The 17,849-nt window shown below is 38.0% G+C and overlaps 3 protein-coding genes across 3 annotated transcripts in view; 1 reads left to right on the top strand and 2 right to left on the bottom strand.

Moving 5' to 3' along the window:
- Positions 1-1,843, bottom strand: part of LOC107693856 (carnitine O-acetyltransferase-like) — an 8,536-nt gene extending 6,693 nt beyond the window's left edge. Inside the window, exons 1-3 of the mRNA XM_016493384.1 lie at positions 1,704-1,843; positions 881-1,159; positions 649-767 (exon numbers count right to left, since the gene is read on the bottom strand). Coding sequence (XP_016348870.1) covers positions 649-767; positions 881-1,159; positions 1,704-1,730 — 425 coding nt within the window. The 5' untranslated portion in view covers positions 1,731-1,843. The remainder of the gene's footprint in view (positions 1-648; positions 768-880; positions 1,160-1,703) is intronic.
- Positions 1,844-2,345: 502 nt separating this feature from the next.
- Positions 2,346-10,934, top strand: LOC107693860 (serine/threonine-protein phosphatase 2A activator-like). Its single transcript, XM_016493390.1, has 10 exons — positions 2,346-2,419; positions 3,558-3,667; positions 4,241-4,327; positions 4,478-4,603; positions 4,921-5,038; positions 6,563-6,662; positions 6,874-6,998; positions 7,425-7,525; positions 8,573-8,680; positions 10,096-10,934. The coding sequence occupies exons 1-10, from the start codon at positions 2,380-2,382 to the stop codon at positions 10,168-10,170; spliced, it is 990 nt and encodes a 329-aa protein (XP_016348876.1). The 5' UTR covers positions 2,346-2,379; the 3' UTR covers positions 10,171-10,934.
- Positions 10,935-14,425: 3,491 nt separating this feature from the next.
- LOC107693861 (immediate early response gene 5-like protein) lies at positions 14,426-16,486 on the bottom strand. The gene has a single exon (XM_016493392.1). The coding sequence runs from the start codon at positions 16,336-16,338 to the stop codon at positions 15,430-15,432; it is 909 nt and encodes a 302-aa protein (XP_016348878.1). The 5' UTR covers positions 16,339-16,486; the 3' UTR covers positions 14,426-15,429.
- Between the last annotated feature and the right edge of the window lie 1,363 nt (positions 16,487-17,849).

Raw genomic sequence — 17,849 nt, forward strand, 5'->3', positions numbered from 1 at the left:
CATACATATATATACATACATACATACATATATATATATATATATACATATATATACATAGATATATATATATATATATAGATATATATAGAATGTTCAAATATAAAAATGTTAGATTTTATGTAAAATATATTAATAAAACATTTAAAATAAATATATTTTGCATAAGCAATTTAATTTGTATATTAAAGGGGTCATGCTATTTTAAAGATCATTATTTTGTGTATTTGGTGTAACAGAATATGTTGACATGCTTTAATGTTCAAAAAATAGATATGTGGGGGCGTGTTAGAACGAGGCGTTTTAGGAGGGCGTGGTTGACTCTTAACTTTTATAAAGAATATCTCTTTGGATTTGAGACTTTAGTCTTTGCAACTTTACAGATCTTCTTTATGCACCAAGAGCTTGTAACACTCCAAAGAGAAAGGAAAAATTGAAATCGCATCATATGACCCCTTTAACAAATAAATAAAGCAAAACATTAAAAAAAATATCATTGTATGACTTTAATCAGTTTCTATTAAGAACTGTCTAGGCATATAACAACACACTTTTAGTTCTAAAGAACAATGTTTGACCAACTAAAAGATGTGTGTTAAAAGTTGTCTATTCCTAACACGTTCTTATATGAATCCACATTGGTCTGACCTCATTTGACCTTGGCGATCACTGAACTCCATACGGGGAAGGACGACCCCAGGACTTGAATGGACAACAACAGGCATCCGGTAGTCTAGGTAGGCTGTCTGTAACCACCAGTCAGAGAGCTAGCAGTGGAAATTATAGAGAGACAATGCGACATAAGAAGAAGCCCTTTAAAAGAGCTAGTCTGGCCGATCACATTGGGCTTCTGTCAAAGCATCACCTAACAAGTTATTACCCAGTTCTCCATCTTCTTCGTTCGCTGTTCCAGACCCTTCTGAAGTCTCTCTCCAACACCGCCCGGCTTCTGAAACTCCTCCAGCAGTTTCCGGGTGTGATTCAGCTCCTCCGGGTCCACGATGGGGGTCAGGGCAGCCAGATAGTATTCGCATGTTTGTTGCAGTGGTGGCACTGGAAGCTTAGGCAGACCCTCCTGGTGGGCCAAGTAGCGACCAGCGATCTGTGTCACTGACACTGGCTTTACCAGGCCGGAGGGTTTCACCATGCCAGCCTTGACCTAAAAATTGTATTACATCTTAGATAATAAAGATACATAGATAATACAGAACTTTTTATAATATGATAATATTATACGTTGGCATTGGTCTCTGTCAATATGTTTTGAAGATATTATCATATTAGTACCCAAAAGTAGTCCTAATAATTTACACAAAATGCACATTAACAAGCTAATATAGCCCAACGTTTATAAATAACTGGAAATGTTATGTGTAGCACTCAAATATAAAACACATGAGTCAGCATTTGGGCTGTCATTAAAAAAACTAAAGAGCTTTATTAGAGACCATTTACACATTCACACGATGTGTTAGGTACCTGCATTAAGTATTTAAGCAACTGTCAGTGAACACTGTTTCTATCACTGCCATAAACTGTGTCTGCACTTCCTACTGTCCTTAGCACTACCGCTACCTAACCATAAACATTCTGAATGTCAGTAATACCCGCCGCTCAGTCTGACAGCTAACGTTATCCTTGTTTATGTCAAATAAAAGATCAGACTATGTTTAAAAACCCGGCCATATGCATTGGTTACTCACCATCGTCCTGGCAAGAATGCCCAACATAACTGAAGTTCACTAAAACGCCCCCAAATCGAGGCTGAGAGGAGGGACAGAAACGACCAGTTGCGGTCAGAGTCCACGGAGCGAGAGCTGCAGAAACACCCTGAGCGCCATCACTGCTGCGCTGCTCCGCTCCGAGTCACAAAAACACACTCCAAGCCCAGCCCCCTTTCGCGTCATCTTTCTGCTGAGCGATCGATAGTTCTCAATAATCTCAGACATTTTATTGATGAAAATAAAGGAGGTAGTCTTTAATCTACTAATTAATTAAAAACCAAATTCGCAGACTCCAAGGTCCAGAATTTAATATCCTAATACTGTTTTTACTGTTCCATAACAACGCAACACTATATGTACTTATATTGTACGTATACTGCATGTACATACTAAATAATAATACATCACAAAAAACTAAAATTATAATTTCTAAATATAAGAAATCCACTGATAATTATTACATAGTTAAGAATACGTCTTTTGTTTCCTTAAAATTAAATCGTGAAATAAAAGTCTACATTTACATATTACGCATGTTACAAATCATACGATAGTCTCAGTAACATTTTCTCACAGCAATTTACATTCGCTGATCAAGGCTTTTAAAAAATGTTTTACGCGAAACTGCGGGTGAGAGTTGAAGGGTCGTGTTTTCATGTTCACAGTAAACATGGCGGAGATTGAGCAGTCGTCAGGTAACTCACATCAATCAAATCTTCATTTAAACACGGATCATTCAAAGGCGACGATACCAGTGATACATCTGCAGATTATACATGTTGTCGTTCAACATCTGAAGGGGGGAAAGGATGTGCATATGTGCAGGAAAAACGCTTAATTGTGGGCTCACCGCGTCTCGTGTAATGAATCGATGAGTGACAGCTCTGCGCTGTGGCGCATATATAGTTTATTACGCATTGTCTGCGAACAGACGACTCGATATTAGTATTTATTTGCAGTATTAGTGTACTTACAATGCTGTTTAAAATATATTTTACTCCGAGTAATGAACATAGCGGAGGAACACATTTAGTTTCAAACTTAATTGGGTAACCTATTTTTACCATAGGAACTTGTCAGCTTTAGAAGTAGCGTGTCGCTTGTTGTTATATTCTGATGTTTGTGTATAATGGGATGATGAAAAGTTTATTTTCTAATGTGTATTCTGGGAACAAACTTTGCATATAAATGTTATTTATTATTTTTGGTAAGAAAACTAGGAACAGGTCCTCTTTAGGACAGTAATATGGGTTCATAGGTTTTCTGATCAGAACCAACTGAGGTTTAGGCTCAGACTTCTATAATATCGGTGGACTTTAGGATATGAAAGAAACCCCTTTGTGTAAGGAAATTATCATAAGGGTGTGTGGATGAAGTAGAAATATATGTATGCAAACAAATTAAAATTAAGTCAGTTGGTTTGCTAAAAAATGTCAAACCACAGAACGTTGTGTTTAGACATTGTTATATGTTTATTTTGATATTTTTTTACTTTAATGGTACCCCAGCTCTTACTAAAACTTCTTTAATCCTTTCTGTCAGATTACCATACAAATGCGGGGAATTATAACCTTATGTTTTGATGATCATTGATTTTACTTTTAAATATTTTTTGGGTCTGGATAAATTATTCTTTTCGGACCAGACATGTCCTTCAACAGTATTTAAAAATAAAATATAACCAGTTGTTAAGTTATAGGAAATGTAGAATTGCAGAATCCACTTTTAACTAAGTTGCTTTTGGTTCTTATTAGTTTCATTATTAGTATTAATATAATTTTAATTTGACACTAAAATTGGATGTGTCCATCATACTTTTCATCTCTTGCACAGGCTCTTCCCATGAGGATGACAAGCCTCCCAATCCTGGTGATTTCAGCTTCATGGTGCCAAAGAAGGAGATCAGCATGGTGCCTGATATGGGCAAATGGAAAAGATCACAGGTATGTTGTACAACCCACTATGAGAGCAGTTTATCTGCTACTTTGAGAGATGGAAAAATAGCTAATTTTCAGTCTCTTTCCCCAGTATCTCTGGAGTTAAAGATAATGTTAGGAATCTTTATTGTTTGACACTTTTTCTTGTGTGGCTTGTTGCAGCAGCAGCACCATTACATCTTAAAGAGACAGTTCTAAAAAATAAAATTCATAAGAACCTCTGCATAGGGCTGGACAATAATTCAATATCAATATGTATCGCGATATAATTTTTTTCAATAACGGTGATATGATTTTTAAACACATTTCCGATATTTCGATATACATTACCAGTTTCCCATACACTGATTTATTTGTGCCGTTTGACTTCGTTGAATAAGATATCAATTTTGGCCATATCGTCCAGCCCTACCTCTGCATTTATTATTCCTATTAAAGATGTAAATAATTACAAAAATGAACATTTCTGGTCTATAAAGAGCTGTTTTATCGTTATATTGAGGGCAGTCTTAACAGTCTTAACATTCATTAAACCCCACTTTGCTTGCATCTGAGCATGTTTCTGTTTTGTGTAAGTAGGCATATGCTGACTACATAGGATTCATTCTGACCCTGAATGAGGGTGTGAAGGGAAAGAAACTTACATGTGAATACCAGGTGTCTGAGGTGGGTCACTGTCCTGCTTTTCTCTATACTGCTGTATGTTGATCTGTATGTAATAGATTAAGTAATTGGTGAAAAATGTTTTGATCATGATAATACAGGTTCATGGATCAGCTCATAGAAACGTGCTTGTATGCTTTTCTTTGCTATTAGACAGTGGAGAAGTTGCTTGCTATGTTGGGAACATTAGATCGCTGGATCGATGAGACGCCACCAGTAGACCAGCCTTCTCGCTTCGGCAATAAAGCTTACCGCACATGGTATGCTAAACTAGACCAGGTAAGCGCCTGTATGAAATCAAAATGGCCTTCTACGTATATGACCAGTGTTTACCTTTATACTGCTTTAATTTGCTTTGGAATCAGTTCTTGGCCAAACATTGCCAGTAACTTTAAGCATACAGTGCCTTCAGAAAATATTCACCATCCATTTGATTATTTCTTCTTCTGTTGTGTTTGTCCAAATTAAAACTGAATTTTTCAGTGCAGTATTTGAATGAGAGGAATTGGTTAAGGTGAATACTTTTTTATGGCAATGTATCATTTCTGTGCTGTTGGTTTGAGGTGAAATGATGTAAGAGTGTTTTGTGTGTGCAGGAGGCAGAGGCTTTGGTCACAGCCGTTCTGCCGTCAGAGCGTCATGATGCTGCTCCAGAGATAGCAGTCTACCTGAAAGAGTCTGTGGGCAACTCCACCAGGATTGACTACGGCACAGGTCTGTGTGGGGATACACAAGAATAAAGGATTATTTTATTTATTATATGTTTGTGCATGTGTGTTTCTCCATAGTTGTCTTTGAAGAGAAATTATATCTTTTCACACTTTTATCTATTACTCCTTAATACATTCAACTGTCACATCACAGAGAATAATAAAGGCAAAACATGAACTACTACAGATTTTTACTTTTAAAACATCAGCTATATTGATTCTTTTCACAGACTGTCATGATGGGTTTCCACAGTTAAGCTTTTTTGTATGAATTTTTTTTTTTTTAAATGTATGTACATTTATAACACTATACTTTGTGTCATGTTACATTGGCATTAAATTAAGGCTGGAATACACTACACGACTATTAAAATCTGAATAGATTTTTTAAAAACTGGGCATCATACTTACCGACTTTTGTAATAGTCACAGAGAAAAAACTGGCCATCATACAATAAATGACTGATGATTATACACTACCAGACTTTAAAGTTGTTTTGATCACAACAAACTCATGCTGAAAGATGTACCTTTTTGTTAGGAGACGCGTGACGAATGAAAACAATGTGTTTTCTAAAATCGGCTCAAAATATCAAACATGTTGATATCCTCCGACTGGATGGAATCAAAGTCTGAAGCTAAAAAATCGAAGTCTGTTACCATCAAGCACTATGTGAGATTTTTCTATGAAATCTGACAACTCAACTCTGCAGACTGGCAACTAAATCGGGGCAAAAACTGTGTAGTGTATTCCAGCCTTTACACAAAACTAGTTAACTCAGTTATCTTTACCAGTTATCTTTCTCTCTTCTGACCAGTGCAATCAATCTCTCAATATTTTTTCCTCTTTTGTAGTCATAGAGGCACTATCATGGATTTTTTTTCTTTTGTTATTGGAGCAAATGAGAAAAACCGTATTAGCTGAAGTTTCTGTTTATGACTATAGATGTTTACCGAACTATGATGCCTTAAGATTCAGGGAACTCTGGGACTGTGAAAAGGGTCCGTAATATATATACTTGTAAGAATATCCAAGTGAATATTTAATGTTGTTTTTCTGAATATCACTAGAGGGTGCTGTTGAAACACAAAACATTTGGATGCCTTTGAGAGCTTCACATACTTCAGATACTGAACGAGTACAAACCTTAAGTACACTATACAGTTCTTGTTCTAAATAAAGTCTGACATGATTCACACTGATAACTTGTGAGTTTGTAAGTCTTTTTGTGAGAATAATTAAAAGAAACCATTCATAAGAGTCAGTTATTTGTTAATTAAGTTACAATTAAGTTAAGTTAAGGTTTTTTTTTTGTGTGTGTGTGTAGTGTAGCCCGCAATGATGATGCAAACAGAAATAGAATTGCCTTGCCATTATTTTGTGGTACAGTGTCATTTAATCTCATCACATTCAATTCAGTCTATAAGCACACCAATTAGGTAAAATGCTGTGGTGCTGTAGATTCAGCCGTGCAGGAGCCGCTGGTTGCATTATTTAGCATAAGAAGTAACATGTTTCTGTGTTCAGGTCATGAAGCGGCATTTGCTGCGTTCCTCTGCTGTCTTTGTAAGGTGGGAGCTCTGCGCATGGAGGACCAGCTGGCCATCATATTTAAAGTTTTTGACAAGTTAGTGCATCTTCTTATTGCTTGACTTCTTATTTTGAATACTTTGAATCTGTAACTCCCAGCATCTTCACTGAGCACGTCTTCACTTTACTGCACACTAAATGCCAACATAACAATTTTGACAATGTATTTTAGGGTTGCATTTTGTGGTTGATGGTGTAAAGCTGTGGAGAACTCATTTGCATCAAGCATTATGATCTGATTGGCATAGGTATCTGCAAGTGATGCGCAAACTGCAGAAGACGTATAGGATGGAGCCGGCAGGGAGTCAGGGTGTGTGGGGTCTTGACGACTTTCAGTTCCTTCCCTTTATATGGGGGAGCTCACAGCTTATAGGTAATGACTCCTCCTTTGTTGCCCATTTTGGCTCTAATTCTATAATGTTTATATTTGTATTTCATTTCAGTTTTATTACAGTTTTTAATAGTTTTAGTTAACATAAAAAACACTGTACCTAGAGCAGGGGTGGCCAACGTTGGTTGGAGTTTTGCGCCAACTTTGATAAAAACTCACCGGCCTGTTGCTTTCTAGTAACCCTTAGACCTTGATTAGCTGGTTCAGGTGTGTTTGATTAGGGTTGGAGCTGAAATCTGCTGGACTGTGGCTCTCCAGGACCGACAATGGCCACTCCTGACTTAGAGCTAATAAATTCATTTTTAACTGGCTGAATCCAGGCTCATTGTTGCTTGCAATGGCAAACATGGTGACACCCAGTGGTCACACTGTGTAACTGAACTATGTTTGCTCATCTATTGTGTGTAGACCACCCAACCCTGGAACCCAGACACTTTGTGGAGGAGAAGGTTGTAAACGAGTACCACCAAGACTACATGTTTCTGGAGTGCATTAAATTCATCAATGAGGTGTGTGTCATCTGGCATCTACTCATGGATAGACCGTTTTTCCTTTCATTTTCATTTAGTTGGGAGGATGAAATTTAGATCACACACAAACAAAAACTCCTAAGTTCCATTGATGTAAATACTTACAATATATAGTTTAAAACTCTCTCTCTTTCTCTCTCAGGGAGGTTGTGTTTGGACTCCACTCGCATGAGTCATTTCCTTCCTTCCCTGAACGTTGTTGTGAATCACTCCTAAGGCCCCTAGGGCCCACCCCCTCCTTTCTCTTTCCTCTGTGTGTGTGTGTGTGTGTGTGTGTGTGTGTGTGTGTGTGAGTGTGTAGGGCAGCCCACAAGCCCCTCTCTCATAAACTCTCATGAATAGACTTCATAATACAGTGACATGATGATGACTGTCAAATTACTATTACTACAGAAGAGTTAATAGTCTTTTGTTAATATTAAAATATTTCACAATTTTACTGTTTTTACTGTATTTTGATCAAATAAATGCAGTCTTGTTGAACATAAGAGACTTTTTTCAAATATATTAAAAAATCTTACCCACAGCAAACATTTGAACAGTAGTGTATTTTTGATTTCCTCAGCAATCAGAAACATTATTTATTATATCAACTCTATGAATTTAGATTTTCAGTAGCTTAATTTCTTTAGTTTAGTAGTGTTGCCACTATTTTGCTAATATTAGTGCTAAATTTTGTATATTCATTTGTTTTATAGTAACCTTTATATTTCTATTTTAAAGAACCACTTTCATAAGTATTGTTAATATTGGTATTTGATTGTTGTTGTTTCACTTATTTTTTTACTGTCTTTGCCCTTTTTCTGATCTGTGGTCAACACAAACGCAAGATTTTTTCTTTTATTCTCTGAATAAAATCAGTTTTTATCTTAGCATCTTTCCACTGGCAGTTAAAAGTGAAATATCTTATTCAAAGTAGAATTGTTGGGTTTCAAATTGTTCCATTAAATCTAGCTTTAATGCTGATTGCACTGCGTATCTTAAGCTTACTATCATCTTAATCACTACATATTTTTCCTCTTTTAGATGAAAACAGGCCCTTTTGCTGAACACTCGAATCAGCTTTGGAACATCAGCGATGTTCCTTCTTGGTCCAAAGTCAATCAAGGTCTCATACGAATGTATAAAGCAGAAGTAAGTATCATGGTATTTTAAACACTTTTTACATATCAGGAGTAAACTTGTGATAGTGACTCCTTATATGTATGTCCTTGTATGTAAATGGTACATTGGTAGTTAGTGCATTAAATCCTGCTTCATCATAACTGAAAAAAATTAATAAACACTCTATTCAGAAAGCAGAATTGCAGGCTACCCACTCACATAGTCAGCATGTGACATTTATAAATGTGTCATTTTAACTGCCAAGCTGTGGATTCAGTCTGTGAAGTTTCAATACCAGAGCTGAAAGAGTTAATTGAGCAAGCATGTGTTCGAGGGGAAGAACTGGGTGCCCCACCCCCTCCTCCAAAGCCCACATCCTGTGTTGTTGAGAAGGCTGTGCTCCCTCCCCCTTCTCTCCGTTCAGCGCAGAGCGAAGCTGAGGGGCCAGTCTGTCTGCAAATTCCCCTCCTCCTTCCCTCTCTCTCTCACCCTGTCTGTCTTTCCCCACCCCCGTATATATCACACTCTCGTTCTCCATCATCCAAGGACTCATGACTGTTACTGATGTCTTTCAAGTTAAATACAAGTTAAAGAGATGTTTTTTTTTCTTCTGAATATGAAATCTATTCATATGGATGTTATATGTCATGTGTTATATGTCATGTAAATTAAATATATATATATAAATTAAATATATATATGAATTTGATTTGATTTAATTCTGTATCTTAGCGACATTTGAGTGTACTTTTGTCTCAATTTTACTATTTTCTACATTGAAATACATGCTGAGAGGTTCCTGCTTCACATCTCCGTTGGCCTTATGTGTAGTTTGAGGATCCTATACACTTTTCCACAGTCCTAGACTTATTTTCAGCAGGAATGCATTAAAATGATCAAAAGTGACAGTCAAGATATTCATAGTGTTACAAAAGATTTATTTCAAATAAATGCTGTTCTTTTGAATGTTCTATTTATCAAAGAATCCTGGAAAAATCTTTTTCCTAAAAATATTAAGCACCACAACTGTTTTCAACATTAATAATAAGAAGAAATGTTTTCTTGAGCACCAGATTAGCATATGAGAATGATTTCTGAAGGATCATGTGACACTGAAGACTGGAGTAATGACTGCTGAAAAAATTCGATTTGCCATCACAGGAATAAATTACATTTTAAAATAGAAAAAGTTGTTTTCAATTGTAAAAAATATTTCACATTAATTCTGTTTTTGGTCAAATAATTGCAGCCTTATTGAGCATCTTCTTTCAAAAACATAAAAAAACACACTTTTGAACAGTAGTGTATGTGGGTATATAACCTCTGTATATAGTATTATTCTTTTGGACACCATAGCATTAGACATTTTGAAAGCTAGCAAATCTATTCTCTTGCTGTAAAGTTGATTGATACTAGCAAACTCTTTCTCTGTCATCCTCTCACAGTGTCTAGAAAAATTTCCCGTCATCCAGCATTTCAAGTTTGGCAGCCTGCTCTCCATCCAGCCAGTCAAACCATGAGAGACAAGAAAAAGAATTTGCACCTCATCAGAGAGCACAACCAAAACTCCAAAATTGGACAAAACCGCTTCAGTCCCAGTTAACAAACCTAAATATGCATTCTCATCACCAGAGGTGCTTGGTCTTACTCCTGGAGAGTTCAGTCCCAAACCTGCTCTAATACATCCAACCCTAAAAGATTTAAGTAAACCTGAAGACCTAGATTATCAGGTTCAGGGGTATTTGAGTTGAGCTGAACTAAACTCTGCAGGACAGTAGATATAAACAGCTCTGCTCTTCACAATCTACTAGCTGTGCATATGAAATCCCACTTCTGATATTCCTCTTAAGTGACGCAATTAGTCTGTATGGTTTTATTTATCTATTCCCTGCAAGCAGGAAGTTGAACTGCTACTTAGACTCCTGCAGTGAGCATTCTCAATGCAGTTATGCACATACATTTTCATCTGGATTGGCATTTATATATATTTATGTGTATATAAAGAAAGATGAATGGTTGAAAGCTTGGTTTTGGTTTAATGGATTCTATTTCCTGTGTGCAAAGATCTGAAGCCAATGAACAATAATGTGTGGGTGTGGGAGTTTGTGAGTTCATGGAGCATCGGTGTCTCAAAAGGCACTTATAGTGAACTTCTTGCTGATCATTTATCAAAGATTGCCGAGGCATGTGGTGTTGTGAATGGTTTTGATAAGTGTAATTTTTACCTATGTAAGACATGAATAAGTTGTCAACCACTTTAGTTGTACATTTTTGGCTGTGCTTGTTTCTTTCATGGTGGTGGGGGGTGGGGGGGTGTTTGTGGGTTTATGGAGCATCAGTGTCTCAAAAGGCACTTGTAGTGAACTTCTTGCTGTTCAGTTATCAAAGATTGCTGAGGCGTGTGTTCATTGTGAGTGGTTTTGATAAGTGTCATTTTTAACTATGTAAGGCTATATAAGTTGTCAACCACTTTAGTTTTACATTTTCGGCTGTGCTTGTTTTTTTTTCATATTCACTTTACTGAAACTCAGATGAGTAAAATACCAAAAAGACCTTTATAGTTTCTAAACAGCCACATGTAGCTAATACCAGTCTTCCGTTTGATAAATTAAAGCAATGAATTTGCATCCAGAAGTTTAGCATGATGCTAAATTAGTTAAGTATATTTCATTTCTAAACTTCCTTCTGTATAAATGAATGGTTTCCGTTTTCTTCGGACCCAACACAGAAGGGGTAACATTTAAAGAACGGTACAGTCTGCATGTTAAAAATTCTGAAATATTGGTGCAAAGCTTTTGTTACTCAAATGCAGCAATTCTTTATCCTGTTAGAACCGGGCAAAGCATCTGTGAACACTTTTACATCGGCAGAAATATAATTCACAGTGTAAGTTTTATATAGTTCTGCACATTATCGAGAGAGAGGCACATTAAACAGGCCTTTTAGTCCTGGGTTACTTTTTGTTTTAAAGACTTCAGCCCAACAGAACTAACAGACCTGGGCTGCATTTCCTAAATGCTTTGTAGGCCTAAATAGATTGTTGAAACCCTTGGCACCAATGGTTTCTACAATCTATTTAGGATTACAATGATTTTGGGAATTGCAACCAGCGCTTTAAATTAAGATATATCAATTAACATGACCTTATTGATTATTATAACTAAGGATTTGCTTAAACCGCTTGTTGCAACCAGCCTCATATTTTTAAGTGTAGTCTCAATTTCAAAAGAATAACCATTGTCAAAATCATTACTGTCTTACAACTGGCTTTTTGAGTTTCAGTATTTAATAAAAATGTTGATTTTTGAGATTGAATGGAACTACTTAATAATGGGACATAACACTTACTGTTTATTTACTGTTTAACCACCACAATTAAGTTTTAAGTTAATTAATCAGTACATTGTGTCTCTTCTAATTGTACAGAGACTTACCAGAATCGGGGTTCTTTTCCTCATCACAATATACAGTTCACAGAAATTTCAACAGTTTCCTGTTATGTGACATGCTATAATTCATCTAAAACTGTATATAATTCAAATAAAAAGTTCCATTGCCTCATAAAGGGAAAGGGATGTAGGCCAACTGGCAAATATTTTATTATTATTTTTAAGTTTATGATTTCAGGGTAAAATGGTCATTAGATTTCAACCTAAAATTGTGGTGCTGAATATTATTATTATTAATAATAATAATAAAAGCTTTCCATACGCTTTCCAAATGGGATCTCTGGAACAAGTTTGATTCGATCATTTTTTGTTTTAATCTACACAGTGCTCAACAAGACCTACATGCAGGCCAGGCCAATTCACATTCTGTAGTTTCAGTTGAGTCATTTTCAGTGGTTGCCATATTCAGCATCTGCCCAGTCACTGTAGTCCAGCCGCCCCATTGTGAAACTCGGCAAGCTTGCTGAGTAATTGACATGAACGCATGTCGAATTTACCCCCACCACCCATCCGCCTCCCCCGTTTCTGTTCAATTGTATTCAGACGCAGGCTCCACTGCTGAGTTCAACAGGCGCAGTTGAGATAAGATAAGATTAAAGTCGTGCCTTTTGTCTTCATTAACATTTAATATAACCAGTGAGCCCCTTTCACAAAGCTGCTCATTTAGGAAGGTGTAAACAAAAGTGTATATATATATCACGTCCACCTGTTAATGAAACGTGCTAGGCTATCTATGTCGAATGTTGTAGAATTGACGGCGCGCGGATCCTTCCATCATGTAAAATGAGAAAATCTGCATTCGTTTCGCGCGCGCGCTCTCCATGGTAGCGTTTCCCACGTTGGCCACGCGGAGGAGCTCGCAACACACCACAGACCATGTTGTGCATCGCCTGTCAAACATTAAACGAATATACAAGCGCTCTTTTTATCAAATAGATTTGGTAACGCTAGCTTAGACAACTTGCCCCTAAAATCAGCCTATTCAGAATAAAACAAACGAAAGTCTCAAATATAAAGTTATAAGCTCAATATATAGCCGACATTAACCTTGTTGAATCATTCAGTTATTTCACTGACGTGTCGTCGCGACACAAACCAAGCTAGATGCAACCGTACAACATATTTGCACGGTTTTAAACGCTTCGTCATAATGTACTACACAACATACCGCGCGAGCGAATTACCTGCGTTTTTAGCGATATTTAAACATGCGCGAGGCAGCTCGTCGAAAATAGCCATGACAACAACCTGATAAAAGCCTATGTGTGTTGGACGTTGGTGTGTCGGGCGTACTGCGGAATCTCAGATTGAGAGGAGTCGAGAGGTTTCGGCTAGAGATGAGAGAGAGGGACCGGAGAGAGGACAGGGAGGGGAGGGGTGGAGGGGGTTGAAGGGAGAAGCGGATTCGAGGTCAGCCCGAGGTGCCGCTACATAGGCGCTCTAATACCTTCATTCATTGATTTTGAAGAACACCACCATGTGGCATACAGCAGAGATAACACGGTCTACAAGTTTAGCGGGAGTTTCTGGCTAAAAAGTGCGCGCTCCTTAAAACCAGTGCCCGCCAATAGGACGTGACGCGTCTGATCCTTGCTTCAAAACCCTCGTTTTTAATGTAGGCTTTATTAAATTATACACTTTGTTTTATTCTTTTTATGGTGTGCATATATGTATACTTTCCTTTTCATTCGTTGTTCTATTCTTGGCCTGCAGGTGATAGTTTAATATCCCACAAGGTAATGGCATATATCTAAAATTTGATTTCAGGTGATCCAAACCAATGCTGAGAATATTCATTCATTTAGGAACTTAAATGCACAGTTGTGGCCATTTTGGAGCCACTGAGATCTAGAAATGTTTGCCCTTTAGTTCTGTAGGCTAATATTTGATTGGAAATCTTACTAGCATTTTCTGTTACAGTGAGGTATGGAAAATATGGCAAATATAATGAATATGACCTCAATTGTGGATATGGTAGATGAGACGTGCTAAGGATGTTGGATTTTGCATATAACCTTTCTGTTGTGTTGCTTTGAGTCAAGCTCAATATCATGAGGCCTAAATTTTAAGGCCGCTATAATGAACATTCTTGGTTTATCAAAAAAGAGGCAATGCGAAGTAGGTTTCATTTTTTTATTAAGGTTATAAATTTTAAACAAATACTTTCTAAAACAGTTTTACCCGGTGATATACAATTTAATATGCACAAAAATACAAGAATACCAACAAAATATGGAGAATACGTCTGAAAACGTCTTTAATTCAGTACACATAGTGCTTATATAATGTGAGGACGTATGGCTAATTGATGAGATTGCCTTTTTAGAACAAAAGGTCTAAGTTTGTAGAAAATAAAATCAAACCCACAAAACCAAGCAAATGCTGGCATCATGAATTACTGTGAAGGCTTAAATTTTTTCTGAGAGTAAGGGTGCGGGAAATGGTTAACGCTGGAGACTGGATAGTCAACAAAAATACCTGGCAGATTAAATCACGACGTGCATTGTGGGAGCTGTAGTGTTAATGGCCCCAACGTTCAGTGTTGATGAGGTGACTGGCATAGGCGAACTACAAACACACTCAGAGGAACTGGAGCTGTAGGTCAGTGCAGTCAACAGAACGCACCAGTCCTCGCCACTTTCAACAGCACATTTCAGAATACAGAAAACAACAAACTCCGACAGGGAGGGGGTTCAAATATTGCACCTTCATTAGCCTACTTGATTGCCTTGTATGATATTACAGAATGTAGTCTGTGTACCCAGTCCTCTTCCTGTAGCTCTACGTTAACGACAGCACGAGCAGCTCAGAGAGTCGTGATGTTGTAGCTTGTTCTACTGGTAAACTGGTATTCGTTCCGACATTAAAATGTTATAAAATATGACAAGGCTGCTTAAAGTGTTATGTACTGTGTGAGAAATAAGCGTGCAGTGGGTAGGCTTCTCCGTTTGCAGCCTGTTATTCCCAACATTACATGGGTTGTAATGTTATTTTACAATACAGCTTTGTGAAAGTTCCTGGCAAGGGAGAGAGAACAAAAAGAAACGATCCACGAGCGAAACATTCAGATACTTTCCATGTTTGTGGCCATAGCTAGCAGTCTGCGTTGGGTTTAAGGCAACGAAATTCAACTTCGTTTTAAAACGTTTGTTGTAATATCGACATTTTGTTTTAAAGGATACATCACAAGTGGTAGGCTACAACCACTGAAACGAAACTAAAAGCAAACCAAAATAAAAACGCATAAATAACTTTGCTGCAAAAATAAAAGTCAATTTGTCTTAGACTTTGTACAATTTCATAAAGTATCTGTATTCGCATCAACCAGAGTCAAAAGGCTACAATAGCTCTCGTCCAAGCCCCTAAACTCGCCAGGGCTTGTTTGCTACAGAACTGTCCGTTTAAGGCTTGCTCCAAGTCCGCTTGTCTGCTCACCAGTCCCGTAAACCCCGAGCCGAAGATCGAGATGAGGTTGGAGATGTTCGACGTGTCCAAGGGCTCCGTGCACGCGTATGAAGAGTCCTCGAATTTCGCTCTTTTGCACGGCGTAAAATCCGGTACCTCCTCGATCTCGGACACGTAGTACCCAAAGTCAAGCTTGCGTTTCTTGGCCGGGCTCTGTGCGCCCTGGCAGCACTGCTGGAGCGAAGCGCAGCAGTCCTGATGCAAATACCCGTTCTCTACTGTGGTAACGACATGCGTGTCCAAATCGAGCACTGTAGTTTTGTTGCAGTGCATGTTGTTTACCGGCGAAAAGTCACAGTTGGACACGGGATAGGGTTCCGCGCAGCAGCTGCGGTAGAACGAGGGGTCCGGCGATTTGCAGACCTCCTCGCTTTGGAGAGCTAGGGGCACCGAGCAGGCGCTGCTGGGCTGGATGTGCTGCACCGAAGGAGCCTGGTGACTGACGGGCAGGAGCGCGCCGCAGAGGCTCGCCGACTCGTTCGCACTGCCGCAGCAGTCCCCCGTCTGCTCCTCGCAGTCCTCCACCAGATCGAGCGGGTTCAGCTCCTGGATCTCGTTGCAGACGGTCATCACCTCCTCGTATTGCTGCATCCTGTAGATTTCGGCGTACTTCTCGTTCATGTAGACTTGCCTGGCGTTCCTCAGTACATAGGAGACCAGCAGGTTTTTGTGCAGCTTGATTCCTCCTCTCTGCGTACGGGAGTTGTGGATTTTCCGTAAAGATATCGAAATGAGACTTTGTGCGTCCACTGCACACTCCATGGTGTTGATCATGGTCGGGGTCGTGATGTTTTCCCACCTCTCCGACGAAGGAAACAAACTTTCTTTTAGTCAGAATCACGATATTTTGTTCGGGGACGAAGGCTTAAGCCAGCTCTGTGGAGAAACATTGAACGTGGTCGTTTCTGCCTCAACGTGTGAGCGTAGGCAATCATTAGCCTGCGCTTGCTGCCATTGTATATATATGGCGAAGAACTTTCCGCCCACTTTGCCTCCGGCCAATCAGGGGCCGAGAATATCGTTGAGTGACAAGCAAATCCCACCCAGAGGTTTTGATCTCGTCCAATCACAGAGAGGCGGTTCTTCTGTGCTATTCAAATTCTAAACTTACTTTACCAAACTGGAATGTTCTCATGAGGCGCATTGTACATCAGAGTTCGGAGTGCGTGCTCTTGTCATGTGTGCTGGAGAGACTAGCCTACTTGAAAGATCTGACACAAATTCCCTAAAGTCATTTGTTTAGTAAGTTAAAACGTACTAAGCAGCACTGTAACTTTAATACAACTGACGCTCTGTATGTGTTATTACAATCTCGCCGTTTTTTCTGTCATTCAAACTACATTTGCTCTGTTTTTGGTCATCAAGATTTTAACAACATTATACTCATTTGCAACTTAGGTTAAAAACCGTGCCAGCACATGAAACATTTAACTATTGATGATAAATATCTAAGTAAATCTAAATATTTATGTATTTTTATTTTATATAAATGATATAGCCTACAGGTAGGCTATATGAGAAAAGCATTAATTTAATGGAGGATTCAAACTCAAAGACAGCAAATGTAATTGATGTAATATAAACTATATTATATATACATTACATATACATTATAGTCTTGAATCTATTGTATTATGTTTCTCTAATTTCTATATAGTTTAGTAAGGTTTATACATACAGTTCAAACTCAATATGCAAGAACATTTTAGTTCTGATTGAAGACATTGTGGACAACACTGATATAATTTCCGAAATGGAGTCAAAAAAAGGAAAAGATGACAAATAAAGTTAGCAAGTATTTATTTCAGAACAGATATTCATTCACCCTTTTGGACTGTCAGACAGATGTTCATTTCATCCATGGGTTCTAAGCTCAGAGCCAGCAAATGACATCTATTGTTAATCTGCTATGTTTCGGGACAGAAAATATTGCACAAACTTCCACAAAGGACTGTGTCATATAATTTCATCATCTTTATAGAATGTTTCAACCCCAACTTTTTACCTTTGACTCAATAATATTCTAGAAGAATACATCTGAATGACCCCTCTCTACAGTACTTCAGCCTGCATCTGCCCAATGAAAAAACGGACTGTGTTAAATTGATTTGAATTTTCCAAATATCAGATTTGGTTCTGTGAATGTGAAACATTTGCTGCATTCTCTAATTGCTCATTGTGATAGCAGTGTTTGAGAGAATCATGCAGATATTCCTGATCAACTCTCTCTCTCTCTCTCTCTCTCTCTCTCTCTCTCTCTCTCTCTCTCTACACACACACACACA

This window comes from Sinocyclocheilus anshuiensis, unplaced genomic scaffold (genome assembly GCF_001515605.1).
Source record: "Sinocyclocheilus anshuiensis isolate Anshui unplaced genomic scaffold, SAMN03320099.WGS_v1.1 scaffold1392, whole genome shotgun sequence".
NCBI lineage: Eukaryota > Metazoa > Chordata > Actinopteri > Cypriniformes > Cyprinidae > Sinocyclocheilus > Sinocyclocheilus anshuiensis.

What these genes read in the sequence shown, in the direction of transcription:
- LOC107693861 (XM_016493392.1), bottom strand. Translation starts at nt 16,338, where the DNA reads ATGATCAACACCATGGAGTGTGCAGTGGACGCACAAAGTCTCATTTCG.
- LOC107693860 (XM_016493390.1), top strand. Translation starts at nt 2,380, where the DNA reads ATGTTCACAGTAAACATGGCGGAGATTGAGCAGTCGTCAG. An exon ending in GTGAATACCAGGTGTCTGAG is followed by an intron (nt 4,328 to 4,477) that starts GTGGGTCACTGT and finishes CTTTGCTATTAG; the next exon opens with ACAGTGGAGAAGTTGCTTGC. An exon ending in ATATTTAAAGTTTTTGACAA is followed by an intron (nt 6,663 to 6,873) that starts GTTAGTGCATCT and finishes TGATTGGCATAG; the next exon opens with GTATCTGCAAGTGATGCGCA.